At 36.5% G+C, this 14441-nt stretch overlaps 1 protein-coding gene across 2 annotated transcripts in view; it reads left to right on the forward strand.

Moving 5' to 3' along the window:
- The window catches only part of LOC142354341 (protein VAC14 homolog), an 85133-nt gene extending 71169 nt beyond the window's left edge, over positions 1–13964 (forward strand). Inside the window, exons 15-17 of one of the 2 annotated variants that reach the window (XM_075406614.1) lie at positions 2550–2832; positions 10656–10874; positions 13301–13964. In XM_075406614.1, the coding sequence (XP_075262729.1) occupies positions 2550–2832; positions 10656–10874; positions 13301–13502 (704 nt within the window). In that variant the 3' untranslated portion in view covers positions 13503–13964. The remainder of the gene's footprint in view (positions 1–2549; positions 2833–10655; positions 10875–13300) is intronic. The other variant, XM_075406615.1, reaches the window with a different exon arrangement.
- Positions 13965–14441: the final 477 nt, after the last annotated feature.

A 14441-nucleotide genomic window follows, 5' to 3' on the forward strand; every position in this document is an offset into this window, starting at 1 on the left:
ATAAGTTAGTGGAAAATTTTTGTTTGTCATGGATTATATTTCAACTTTTTAATATTACAATTTTTTTTTTTGTATTTTTTTTGTAAAACTTTCAATTTTTTAAAGTTTTTTGAATATTGTTTTTTTTAGGTTTCACTATTCTCAAGGACCACGGAACTTCATCTCGTTTTGATAACATTGTACTGCATAATTTAAGGATGTAATTGAAAATTCTTCAATTTTTTAATATCACTAATTTAAGCAATTTTTTAAAATAGCAATTTTTTTCCTTTTTTTATTGAAGTTTTTCCGACAATAGAGGCCCTGGGGCCTCCTCCAAGGTTTGATAATAAGCTGCTGCATAGTTTCGAGAGTTAATGGGATGGTGATCAACATTTTTTATGATTCCAGTTTTAGTAATTTTTTGATAAAATTTAAATTTTTCAAATGTTCCAAATGTATGGATCTTTATGAACCTGTGAAACTATTTCAGGCTTGAAACAGGGATACCGGGTAGTCTCTTGAGACAATGAATTGGATCTTAATATATTAATGTCTTGAATTTGAGCACGATTTTAATAAAATTTGCAAATTTTCCAAAATTTTCTATATTTTGTCCTTTTTTCTGAGTTCAACGACCATCACTGGCCCACAATTTTTCAGACCAACAAAGTCTCGCAGATGGGTTGCAACCATTACTGGCCAACAATTTTACTGGCCCACAAACTCTCGCAGATGGGTTACTTGACAGAACTTTCCAGACAAAAAATGGTTTTGTTTTTTTATTGCGATGTTGAAATGTTTTTTTTTTAATTTTGCCTTTTTCAGTTGTTTTCTATATGATTTATATATTAAAAAGGTTTAAAAAAACTAGAGGTTGCAGTGTCGAATCCAATCATGGAAGATTTTCTTCTCTCGTTCTCTCTTTCGGTTAGGGTTCCTTTCCTTATCTTTCTCGTTCACGTTTTATCTCTCTCTCTCTCTCTCTCTTTTTTTTTGATGCCGCACTTCAGCTGCTGTTATGTAGCGTAATGTCATCATCTCTGATCCTCATTATCAATGAGTTATATTTGAATTGCCTTTTATCATAAATGATCTAACAGGCACTTTTTAGGAAACCATTGTTAATTGCTCTCAAAAGCAAATTGTAGCAAATATATTAATCCTGTTTGTGATTTATGCAATTTTTCGCGTGGCCAATTTTTCGTCTGACCCATTTGACTTTCGTCTTCAGAAACGTGATAAAAGAGGTAGTGCCCTGAGGTCACTAAAATGTGGCTAGCTCTTGACGAAGCCAACCGCTCGCCGGTCGTTTGAGAGCAATTCGCCCGACGTTAGTCGGTTATATTTCTTGAGATTTACCTTACGGTTTTGAAGTGAAAGAAATAATACGATAGCGTCGTGGGTAACATGCGGCTTTTTGCGTTAACTTATGCAATACACTTATTTCCTCAATTGCTCGCGAACTATGTTGGAAGCGATTATTGTTGACGTATATGTGTGTCTTTGTTTTGCTAGAACATTTCGCTCGAACTTTTTTTGAGCCTTTGTTCTGGAACATTCTGTGACGTCTCAAGTGACTTTTTCACGCTTCTGTTCTTCATTTTTGAGTGAGCTCAATTGCTCTCTCTCCGAAGTAAAGTCGATTGTATGCGAAATCACAAGTGCTCGATAGCCGAGTGGTGAAATGTTATATCGGAGGTCGCTGCTGCTAATCCCACCCTGGGCGGATATTTTTGCACCCATATACAAAAGTTTATCCAGGCTACAGTCTTCGAATTAAATTACCCCGCCTGTCTTTCTAGAGAAATTTGTCCGCCGTGAGTTATGTTAATTATAAATTTCTCGGCCGATTCACTTCCCTTTGTTTCAAAGACTTTGTTCTTTATTTTTGTCGTCAAGATATTAGTTTGGCGTTTGTTTCTGGCCCACTTCAAACCAGGTTTTTTCTGTTCGATACAGTTTTTCACTGTGGCGATTCACTAGGGCATTGCCAATTTAACTCGTTTCTCTCAACGAAAAAACGGTCAGACGAGAAACATGCAATAGAAAATCTCTTCAATGGAAGCTTAAAAAGCTAAAAATGACAAGCGGTGCGTCTCTTGTCATTTCTAGCTGGCATTGGAGAGGTTTTTGTTGGATTGTTTTTGTCTGACCGATTTGACTTTCCGTCAATGGAGGATGACTAACCTGGTAAAGCGCGGGGGAAATGAGTTGAAGTTCAAGTATACCACATATCCTTTAGTCGGTTAATTAAAGATAAATTGGACAGCAAATAGCGGTGAGTAAATGGCCCTTCACGGTTGTCGCTGCAATTCGTCTATCATTAGTCGGCCATGTTCATCTTCTGCATTTAATTTGTCCCTGAACTTTTCAAAGTGCTGTATCTGACAAATGACGAATGATTATACAGAGGGTTTGTAAAGCCAGTACAGATGTTTAGTAAAACAACAAAATAATTCTTAAAGAATACTCATCGAATTTACGTGTGCAAGTGAGATATCATACTTCCAAAGAAGATGAAAATGATTGTTCCTGTAATATTTTCTTCTTTTTCTCTGTTTGTGTAGACTTGAGGCTGCAGATGTTAGAGATGAGTGACAGTGAGCAGCCTCACCTGGTGAAAGCCATGTACTCTCTCCTGATGTTGTTGCCACAGACAGCAGCCTACTCTCTCCTCAGAGACAGGCTATCCTGCATACCATCCCCCCAACTAATGCCAACTACCACCTTCACCACCACAGCCACACACTATCCTCTCCCCTCCTCCAGGAAGGCAGGCCTCCAGGAGAACAGGGAAGGTATCGATGGTAATGACGCAGCTGCGGGAGATGAAGTTGTTCCTAACCTCAAGTTAGTCATTTCCGCTCAGCACTTGCTGACCAGCAAGCACTAATGCTAGTAATCCTATTCCAACCGATAGTTATACGAGCAAGATCACAGTAAATGTAATACGAAAAATCGCTAGGTTTTTTTTGTTCATCTGCATTTTGACTTTGATTTCCTGTTTGTTTTATTTTTTGATCTGATTTTTTTATAAATGGTTTTCCCAGTTCACTCATAGTCACTACTAGTCCTTGTCTTTTGTTTAGTCATTGAAAATTTTTTGAATTGTACGTCAGGACTTGTCCTGCTATGTTTTTTATTTCGTCTCCATCAATGATTATGGCGACCATTGACTTTTTCAATTTCAGTTACTTCTGCTGCTTTGCAAATAAAATTTGTGTGCAGGACGTCATTTGTTCTGCTTTTATGTGATGTGTCTGGCTTACCTCACTCAAGAAAATGACTTCTTAACTTTTTTAATTGACTTTTAATTTTATGAATATTTATTATTTGAAGATCAATAGTGTGCATCTAAGTAGTGCCAAACGTATATGCCCTAATTTTGGAGTATCAGAGTCTTGAGGTTTTGATTTTGAATACTAATTTTGAAAAAGCTCCATAAGGGTTTTTTCCATATAGAGCGCATGTGTCTCATAAAAATGGCAGTCCGAATCCAACCCAAAAAGTCTTGTGGTCTATTAAAGGACTAGTGGTCAATCTGTCCGTTATTTCTTTCGATGTTTAAACTCCATGGAAGGCCATAAGCGTCTATGGCGGCTATTTTCCGTCAATCTGCAGGCTATGTTAACACAATGGCGCATATTTAGCCGTTTGTCCAATTGGCCAGTTTTTAATTGCTCGCGAACGAAGTTGGTAGAAATTGTTGTGATTGCGTCCGTATTTTTTGCAACTTTCCGCTGGAATGTTTTTGTGCGTTTCCTTTAGAAAGTTTTTTGACTTCTCAAGTCACTTTTTCACGCTTTCGATCCTCATTTTTGAGTGACCTCATTGTTCTCACTCCGAAAAAAAGGTTGTTACTAAAATAAAATCGATCACAGATGAGCAAGAAGGGCCTGATAGCTTCTGGCGAGGGATTGGGAGGGGCATGGTTCGAATCCCGGCGTGATTAGCGATTTTTGCACCCTTAAAGAAAAATTTATCTAGGCTACAGCCCTTGAATTAAATTGCCTCGTCTGTCGTTCGAGAGCAATTCTTCCGACATAACTCGGTTTTGTTTTTGTTTTTAATGTAAATAGTTTTAATTCGATGCTCTGTTAGTATGTAGCCCTCTGACATTGATACTAAATTGTTTCTGAAAGCCTAAGAATGTGTTTCAAGTGCAAAAAATGGGCACATTTTTCAATTTTGATATTTTTTGGCTTTTACCTTTAATTTATGCATTTTTGGATCTTTAAGCGCATTATCTTACGAAGAGCATTGCAAGTTGACTTTTCGTTTTTCATAATGGATCTAATAAAGGACCAAATCATAATTGGATTATTTTTAAACTTAAGTCTCTGGAATTCAGTGAAAAATTTTTTCATAAGTTCATTTTGCAATTTTTTTTCACATTTTTTGAATTTATGTCGATGTTTGGAGTCTTTGAATTCTTTTGCATTTTCTTTTTTATGGAGGAGGAGGGCTCTCAATTTTTATAAGCCTCGAATGCTAAATAATAAAATGCATTTGTTCCACTTCAGTTTTTTTCCAATTCCGTTTTTAATTTTCGATAATCTAGAACTAGTCTTTTTGCTTCTGCCTTCAAAAGTGTGTCCCTATTCTCGACGTTCTAGCATGTATCTTTCTAGTAGTCTCCTAAAAGCTAGTTTAATTCGCTGGTTTCTGTCATTTGTCGGTCTGTTTATCATGTGGTCACACGTGACTTCCTCACTCTCAAAAATGACTTCCTACACAGAGATAAGGTCAAGTGAATGTCAATCTTATTGAAGGTTACTTGAGGTTAGCAATAAGTTAAACAGAGTGCTAATCAAAATACGACATCCCAGCATTTAAAAGTAACGTTTTTTAATAGCCGCACAGCGATAGCTGAGGCTATTATTGGCCTTCTCTTGGTTTTTTTTTTTATTTCGTCGTCATGATTTTTGTTACGACCATATGACGTCACAGCCATTTTTTGTTCATTCGTTCATGCAATTTCAACTGAATTGCATGTGTGACGTCATTTTTCGCTCTTAGTGGAGCGAGTTTTTTTGTTCAGGCGCGTGATTAAATTTTTGGTCACACTTGACTTACCTCACTCTCAAAAATGACTTCCTCACTTTGAAATTGACTTTTATTTACTTTAATTCAAAGAGATAAGGTCAAATGGGTGTGTATCACTCTAAATGAAGGTTATTTGAGATCAGCTAATAGAGGCAGCAATAACTTATACAGATTTTTAATCAAAATATAACAGATCAGCCTTCAATGAAAAGACGAATTTTTTTGGTCTGTCTTTTTTACTGTTTTTTTAGACTGCCGATCTACGAATCTATTGCGGCTATTTTCTGGCAATCTGCCAGCTATGTTTTCTATCTGTTTCTTTTACTATCTTTTTGAAACTGCAGGTCTACGAAGCTAATGCAACTATTTTCTGGCAACCTGCCAGCTATATTAGTAATTATTATATTCTTTCTGACTCGGTTTTGAAAATGAACAATATTTTTTTGCCTTTGGTTATTGTTCTGTTTCTCATGTGTTTTTCATGGTTAACTAAATTTTGCAATAGTTTGACTAATTTTGTCAGATATCTGCAATAATTGAGAAGTCAATAATTGAGAAGTATTTTTTTTGTTTGTCTTCATAACGAAAAAGTTGTCTTTTGAGTTTTAATTTTCAGCTTTTACAAAGTCTTGGGTCGCAGATTTGATTGTGGACTGAGTTTACTGGTATCATGAGTTATTTCATGACAATTTTTATCCGTTTGTTTTTTTAGCCTTTTGTTTTTTCCATCCTAAGAATTTCGGCATATTTTCAAATTACCAAAAGTTTTATTAGAACAAAATTTTGCTGTATCCGAGTTTTTTTAAAGTCGGCTTTTTTGTAAATATTGATTGATGTGGTAATTATTTTCATTTCAATCTGTTCCAATGATGTCAATGCTCAAGTCTTGGAAGGTCAAGATCGCGGAGGTCGCGGGTTCGAACCCCTGTCAGGTCCGAGTTTTTGCATCCAAAAAATTACTAAGCAGCACCCCTAAATTGTATTGCCCGGACCTGTCGGTCGAGAGCAATTCATCATCCGACGTTAGTCGGATTGTTTTTCAGAGAATTTTGTTAGGGCGCTGACTTTACGACCGAATAAAAAAGTATTGGCATTGTACTTTTTAACCGAGTGAAGTTTTCTGTGATAGCTATTCGTCCTGAGCATTCGAGATTATTGCGAGCACAACTAGCAGACGGCATATGTTTTCATTTTGCTCAAAATCTAAATAAATTACACGACTTTCTTTTTCCCTTAAATGCATCAGAAAACATTGCCTCGAAACGCCCCCTAAATAATAGGCCTGTTCCCTCAAGGCCTAAAAATTTTTTACAAAACTGTCCACCTTATTTTCTCCCTCAATGAATTAAAAAAACCTTGCTTAGAAAATTTCTTTCCGAAGGACTGTTCTAATGTCCCCTACTTCGTATTTTTAATAGCCGCCCTCATCTTCTCAGCCGGCTATTATTGCGCTCGTATTTTTTTTTACAATTAAAAGAATTTGAATTGTATTGGGGCGCTGTCTTTTTTTTTAAGATCTGTTCACACATTTTCACGATTTTTGAAGTCAAATTGGAGTAGTGATTTTGGTCACGCCGAAACAGGAAATGAAGCAAAAAAGCGAGTGGTTTTGCGGCGTGAATTTTTTTCGCTCTAAGTTTAAAGTAGAGTGAGAAAACGGTGTTTGAACAAAAATTCGGTTTCTCGGTAGTGGTTTTTTGTTCACATGCGGCAATTTCACTCTGATTTTTACTGTTTTTTCGATTTTTTGGATCGGATTTGTTTTCTAAATGGTTTTCCCAATCAATTCGCAGCTCATTCTAGGCCTAGTTTTTTGTTTGAATTTTAATTCTAATTTCTCGCTAGTGGTTTTTTTCGTTCACATGCGGCATTTTGATATTGATTTTCTGTTTTTTTCTTACTTTTTGTTCTGATTTTTTTAAAATGGTTTTCTCAATTCGCTGATAGTCCTTTCTAGGTGGCCGTGCATCTATTCACAACAAAATCCGCTTAGGCGGGGTAGGGGCCCTGCCGATCTCAAAATAAAAAACATTATTCGGAATTTTGAAAAAAGTGACGATTTCGAAAACTAATCAACCGATTTTTCCAAATTTTTGCATGCGGCTCCCATGTGCTAAGGGAACAAAAAGTCCCTTACTGAACTTTTTCGCCCAATTTCTCCTTCATGTACTTTTTGGGCAAAAAGTGGGCAAAAGTGGTCAAATTTCAGTTTTTCGAAAAAAATGTGATTTTTTGCCAATTTTTGAAAAAGTTTTGACTCCAGAAGTTTTGCATACGTGTCTGCTACCGGATGGCCAACCACTAAGTCTAGAATAGTCAAATGGATAAAAAGTAAAAATTTTGAGAAAATTTGCATTTTTTTGAACTTTGTCTCCTCCGAAATCATGATTTTTGGCTTTTTCTCAAAAACCACGAATTTCTGTGCCTAGTTCATAAAAGCAAATTTGTCTGGCATAAAAAATTAGGGGTTGTTTAATAAGAACAATTTTTCCTGAATTTTTCTCAGTTTCGAGATATTCTGAAAAAAAAGAACAATTTTTTGTGGAAAAAAATGACTTTTTGCAGGTTTTTTTAATAGTTTATTTTCGAAACAAAAATGTTTTGCCTTCATTTATGAGCTGTTTTGAGGTCCTCAATGAGTCATAGCAAGGTTTTCCTATATGAAATTTGAAATAATTAATTAATTTTTCCAGAAAAATATACTCAAATTTGAAATTTTGAAGCTAAATTTTAAGATTTTCCGAAAAAATTCTAAGTCCGAGAATGAAAAATTTTGAAAATTTTCTTTTTGTCCTGAAAACCGTTTTGATGTCCCTGGTTGGTCAAAAAAGACTACCCCAAACGTTTTCTTGTGCGAAAAACCAAAAAAATTTTCAAAATTTTTGAATTTTTTTTCGTTTTCACTTTCCTAAGTTTTTATGTCCAAAAATTCTATTTTCCTCTTTTCGAAAGTTACATAACTTTCTTTTTGACCACAAGAAATCTACACAAAACTGGCAGAGAAAAAAAGCTAAGTATTCTTCCCACGCTTTAGGGCTCAAAGGATAGAAATAATGAAAAATTCAGCTAAAGTGGATATTCTGTTAACAAATTTTTCATACACTTGTTTAAAAACATTTCGGGGCATGTATGTGGGGCTGGCCCCACATCATGCCCAATCCGAGATTCCAAAGCATACAATTAACCTAGGCTTTTTTCACAACATCAAAAAAAATTCCAGAAGAAAGTGTTCGGTAAGGCCCTGAGGTTACATAAAAAGTTATCGAAACACGTTGGCAGTGCCCGAAGGGCGCTGCCATCAAACGCTCACAAGGAATAAATCGAACCTCTTCATGACCCAAAAAAGAGCCCACAGACGCCGCCTGACTAGTGACCGACACTTGCCGGCAGGCGAAACACCTGACTTGGTGGTCGCCCTTTGCATCAAAAATACGGTAGGGTGGGGTCGGGGCCCCGCCCGGTCTAAAACCAAATACCTATATACCCTGAAAAAAATAAAAGTGGGTTTCTCAAAATTGTTTCAATAAAATTCTCCAAATTTTTGCATGCGACCCCGAATGGCCGAGAAAATGAAAAGTCCCTTAGTGAAGTTTTTGATTGAACTTCTCCTTCATGGGTTTTTGGGCAAATTTTGGGTTCAATTTTGCCCAAATTTTGGGTTTTTTTGCTCTAGTTTCTTTTGTGTTAATTTTTACGTCTTTTTTCATAAGGGTGAATTATGATCAATTTTAGTTGCAGTCTGGTCCACGTAAACAGTTTTCTGCTAACTTTTTCCAGTTTTTCAGAAAATGTACATTTTTGACCCATTTTTATGCATTTTATAAAAATTTTGCAGTTTTCTCCCAAAATATTGATTTTTTCACTTTTTTCATTAAAGGGAACTTTGTCTGCCGTGAAAAATCATGTCGGTTGTAATAAAGGTGTTTTGGTGAAAAAATTTACAGATTTTGTAAAAAATTGAAAAAACATAATTTTTCAAAATTTTTTTTCATTTTTTCGACCGTTTTTCTAAAGCTGTACCTTTGAAACCATAACCTTTAGCAATATTCCGTCAAGGTCAATCTGAAGTCCTATGACCTATAGTTGGGCCTGCATTTAAAAAAAAACGAGAGCAATCGGACTTTCGGAAAATTTTAATTTAAAAACTTCAGTTTTTGACTGAAAAGTGTAATTTTTTGAAATTTTTCTAAGTGCAAAAAATTTAAAAAATTTGGAAATTTTTCTTTGATCGAGAAATTTGTTGTCACGTGTTCTCTAGACCTAAGTCCCTCGCTTTCAGTGCTTTTTGGCCTTAAGAAAATGCAAAATTTTAGAAAAATGTTAAAGTTTTCAAATTATGGCATTTTGATCAACATTTTTGTATACTTTCGCTAGAAAATTACACTGGGCATGCATGTGGGGCTTGCACCACATCATGCCCCTATTGAAGGTCAGAAACAAATTTCAAGCCTGATTTTCTGCCACCATTGAGAAAATGAGCTTCTAAAATTTTTGCGTAGTTCAATGCGTACTTTCGTCCAAAGTGCAACAGCGTGTTAGCGCCCGAAGGGCGCTACCATCTTCTTTGCCACCCACTCATTCACAACCAGATAATGAAAACGGCTAAAACGCCTGCGAGGACAATCAAGCTAATGACTCTCAACTGACCGCCTGGGGCAAACACCTGATTCTAGGTCTAATTTTTCTGTGTAGTCAATGAAAATTCTTTGAATTGTACGTCAGGACTTGTCCTGCTATTCACTCTGCGGCAATTTCACTCTGATTTTTACTGTTTTTTTCGATTTTTTGGATCGGATTTGTTTTCTAAATGGTTTTCCCAATCAATTCGCAGCTCATTCTAGGCCTAGTTTTTTGTTTGAATTTTAATTCTAATTTCTCGCTAGTGGTTTTTTTCGTTCACATGCGGCATTTTGATATTGATTTTCTGTTTTTTTCTTACTTTTTGTTCTGATTTTTTTAAAATGGTTTTCTCAATTCACTGATAGTCCTTTCTAGGTCTAATTTTTCTGTGTAGTCAATGAAAATTCTTTGAATTGTACGTCAGGACTTGTCCTGCTATGTTTTTTTACTTCGTCAAACTTTTTTTCGCTTTACCATTTTGCCACTTTTTCGACATTTTGCGTGAAATCTTTTTGACTTCTCTAGGCTAGTTTCTCTCTTCTCTTATTCTGCTAAAAGTGAATTTGAACATCAGTTGCTAAGCAAAGCAATTCAAAATGAACAGAGTCGGTATAAAAAATTGAAGTCAGAAATAGAAACGGGATAAACCCATAAAGCCCAATTTTGGATGCCCGCTATTTGAACGTCGTTCCTATAAGTCTTAGTTACCACCTCTAATGCTTATTGGTGATGATAGTAGCCCCTGTAGTCTCTCTCTCTAAGAAACAGAAGTATGTTCAACTACGAAATGCCATCAAAATAAATCGGACTTAAAAAAATATTTTTGTACAAAAGTCTTTTTTTTTCAATATATTCTATTCGTTCAATCGCAATCATGCTTATTGGAATCAACGGCGGCTATTTTCCGGCAATCTGCCGGGTATGTTTCTTATTGGGCTCATGGGGGTCTATTCGGCCCATTTTTGGGAATGTGAGCCCTGTTTTTGAGCAACCATGTGTTTATTCAGCGGTCCAGTCAGTGACTCGGAAGCACCACTGCACAAAAGTCAATTGAGTCCAGCATCTGTGGACAGCAGCCGAAGAGATTACCAGCCGGAGGACATTGACTCTGATGCTCTTCTGGATGACTTCAGAGCTGTGAATGTGAGCCAGGATGGCACTCCGAACAGTCTCTACTCCCGACACGATGCACTCTGTAGACCAAATCCCATCCAGAACAACCAAAGGTAACCAACCGCCGTTAGCTACACTTAATCACTGCCTTTTCTCTGGCCTCTAATTTGGGATGCAGATATGCCAGCACATGATATTTGGAGATTGCTTGATATTTGGAGAAGCCCTGAAGCGATTGACGAGGCTTTACTTATCTCACCGTGGCTTTTTTGCAGTTCAATAAATTAGAAGTCTAGTGGGCCGTTGTCTTCTCAAAGATCTTTTCACACATGATTTTTGAAGTCAATTTGAACTATAAACATTTAAATTTAAAAATGCATAAAACGAAAGCGAGCTAACAAAACTAAAATGCATGAATTGATTCCCATCGATCCACGAGTTGATATAAACCACGCCGATGAAATCATGCTTCCTTTAGTTTTTTTAAGAGTTTTAACCAGTTATTTAGCTTTATCTAGTAGGTTAACGTTTATGTTGCTGTTTATTAATAGCCGCCCTCATCTTCTCAGCCGGCTATTATTGCGCTCGTATTTTTTTTTACTTCGTCAAACTTTTTTTCGCTTTACCATTTTGCCGCTTTTTAATAGCCGCCCTCATCTTCTCAGCCGGCTATTATTGCGCTCGTATTTTTTTACAATTCAAAGAATTTGAATTGTATTGGGGCGCTGTCTTTTTTTTTAAGATCTGTTCACACATTTTCATGATTTTTGAAGTCAAATTGGAGTAGTGATTTTGGTCACGCCGAAACAGGAAATGGAGCGAAAAAGCGAGTGCTTTTGCGGCGTGAATTTTTTTCGCTCTAATTTTAAAGTAGAGTGAGAAAACGGTGTTTGAACAAAAATTCGCTTTCTCGCTAGTGGTTTTTTGTTCACATGCGGCAATTTCACTCTGATTTTTGCTGTTTTTGCGATTTTTTGGATCGGATTTTTTTCTAAATAGTTTTCCCAATCCATTCACAGTTCATTCTGGACCTAGTTTTCTGTTAGAACCAAAATTACATATCTCACTAGTGGTTTTTTGTTCTCCCTAGCAGCATTTTGTCATTGATTTTCTGTTTTTTTGTTTTTTTCATCTGACATTTTTTTAGTCTGTCATTTTTTGCTTTCTTTTTGAGACTGCAGCTCTACGAAGCTATTGCGGCTAATTTCTGGCAATCTGTCCGCTATGTATTGAATATTGGATTGGTGATTTTGGTCACGCAAAACAGGAAGTTGAGCGAAAAAGCAAGTGGTTTTGCGGTGTGAAATTTTATTTATCGATTATTTGGATCGGATTTTTCTTTTAATGGTTTTCCAATTCATTCACAGTTCATTCTGTGCCTAGTGTTTGTGTTTGAACCAAATCTCCCTTTCTTGCTGGAGCTTTTGTGTTGACATGCGGCATTTTAACACTGATTTACTATTTTTTTGTCGGATTTTTTATTGGAAATGGTTTTCCCAATTCACTCATTGTCCGTTCTAGGTCTAGTTGTTTGTTAAGTCAATGAAAATTCTTTGAATTGTACGTCAGGACTTGTCCTGCTATGTTTTTTACTTCGTCAAACTTTTTTTCGCTATACCATTTTGCCGCTTTTTCGACATTTTGCGTGAAATCTTTTTTGACTTCTCTAGGCTAGTTTCTCTCTTCTCTCATTCTGCTAAAAGTGAATTTGAACATCAGTTGCTAAGCAAAACAATTCAAAATGAACAGAGTCGGTATAAAAAATTGAAGTCAGAAATAGAAACGGGATAAACCCATAAAGCCCAATTTTAGATGCCCGCTATTTGAACGTCGTTCTATAAGTCTTAGTTACCACCTCTAATGCTTATTGGTGTTGATAGTAGCCCCTGTAGCCTCTCTCTAAGAAACAGAAGTATGTTCAACTACGAAATGCCATCAAAATAAATCAGACTTAAAAAATATTTTTGTACAAAAATCTTTTTTTTTTTCAATATATTCTATTCGTTCAATCCCAATCATGCTAATTGGAATCAACGGCTGCTATTTTCCGGCAATCTGCCGGGTATGTTTCGACATTTTGCGTGAAATCTTTTTGACTTCTCTAGGCTAGTTTCTCTCTTCTCTCATTCTGCTAAAAGTGATTTTGAACATCAGTTGCTCAGCAAAGCAATTCAAAATGAACAGAGTCAGTATAAAAAATTGAAGTCGGAAATAGAAACGGGATAAACCCATAAAGCCCAATTTTAGATGCCCGCTATTTGAGCGTCGTTCCTATAATTATTAGTTACCTCTCTCTAATGCTTATTGGTATTGATAGTACCCCCTGTAGCCTCTCTCTAAGAAACAGAAGTATGTTCAACTACGAAATGCCATCAAAATAAATCGGACTTAAAAAATGTTTTTGTACAAAAATCTTTTTTTTTTCAATATCTATTCTTTCAATCCCAATCATGCTTATTGGAATCAACGGCGGCTATTTTCCGGCAATCTGCCGGGTATGTTTAAGATAGAAAAGCACTGTTTGTTTGTTTGTTTGTAGGTCTGCTGTTGGTGGTCTGCAGTATTCCTCCTCCTCAGTAGCCGCGGCATCGTCCCAACATCAGCAAGCACACCACATGAACTACTTCAAGCCCCTTCTGCAGTCTTCTCTCTCCTCATCACAACATGCCAATGACCCCAACGCCCCCCACCCCCACCACCCCAACCAGCAACAGGGCAGCACAACAATATCCGATGTTTGATCAACATTCGTATTCTTCGCAATGACAGTACCCAATGTATAAATGAAACCAATTTATAATTGAAACCAACGTTGTTCGCCGTGTCGTGAATGAAGAGCGAGTATTTAAAATGTCAAGGCAGGAAAGGGAAATTCAGTATCGTTCAATCTGATCCTCATTATCATAATACGCATGGGATCAGTTTGGCTGCATTTTCAATTTAATTTAGGACTTGAAAGTGTCGACGTAATGTCTTTGGATCACCGATCGATGGCGATGTCTGTGACGCTTGTATGTTGTCGACTTTCAATTGTTTTATTTCGAAGAAGTATCAATTGCAATTTTTAAATTCTGCCTCCATGTGCTGTATTTTGTGTAATCACTGATGTAGTTCAGAGTTCCTGTCATGTTAGAGACAAACATCCGATCTGTTTCCTATCTTTCCAGTCGCCAGTTTACCAATGTATACTTTATATCTTGGCAACCTTATAATGCTCTTGGGGGGGGACAGTTTCCCAAAGATCAAGGTGTCATTTGTGATTGCTCTCTAAAGGCAACTTTGAGACTCAAACTGTGAATGCAAATTTTTGCCAGTTCTTTTGGGTTGCGTAACAAGGAATATTATATCATTGGACAAATTTAAAATTATAGGCTTAAAATAACGCATTTCTTTGCTTTTCAAGACAGTGTGCTCGTGTTAACTTGCCAAAGAACTTTGTAGCTCGTGCGGCTTCAGTTGACAAAAAATGGCGGAGTTGCTTTGCAGTTAATTTTAAGCTACTGGAGCGAATGCTGTTAGAGATTGGTCTTCAAATGCGAGTAAAGTTGTCTCTTGAGAGCAATTTGAGCGGCGATGGGTCGGTTTTGTTTCCTTTCGAGACCAGTGTCATCTTAGTGTCATGTTGCTCAGTTTAGTTTCGGAGGGCTAGAGGAATAATATTGGCTCACTCTGTTAATTTT

Source organism: Convolutriloba macropyga, chromosome 15 (genome assembly GCF_964194025.1).
Source record: "Convolutriloba macropyga chromosome 15, txConMacr16.3, whole genome shotgun sequence".
In the NCBI taxonomy this organism is placed as follows: domain Eukaryota; kingdom Metazoa; phylum Xenacoelomorpha; order Acoela; family Convolutidae; genus Convolutriloba; species Convolutriloba macropyga.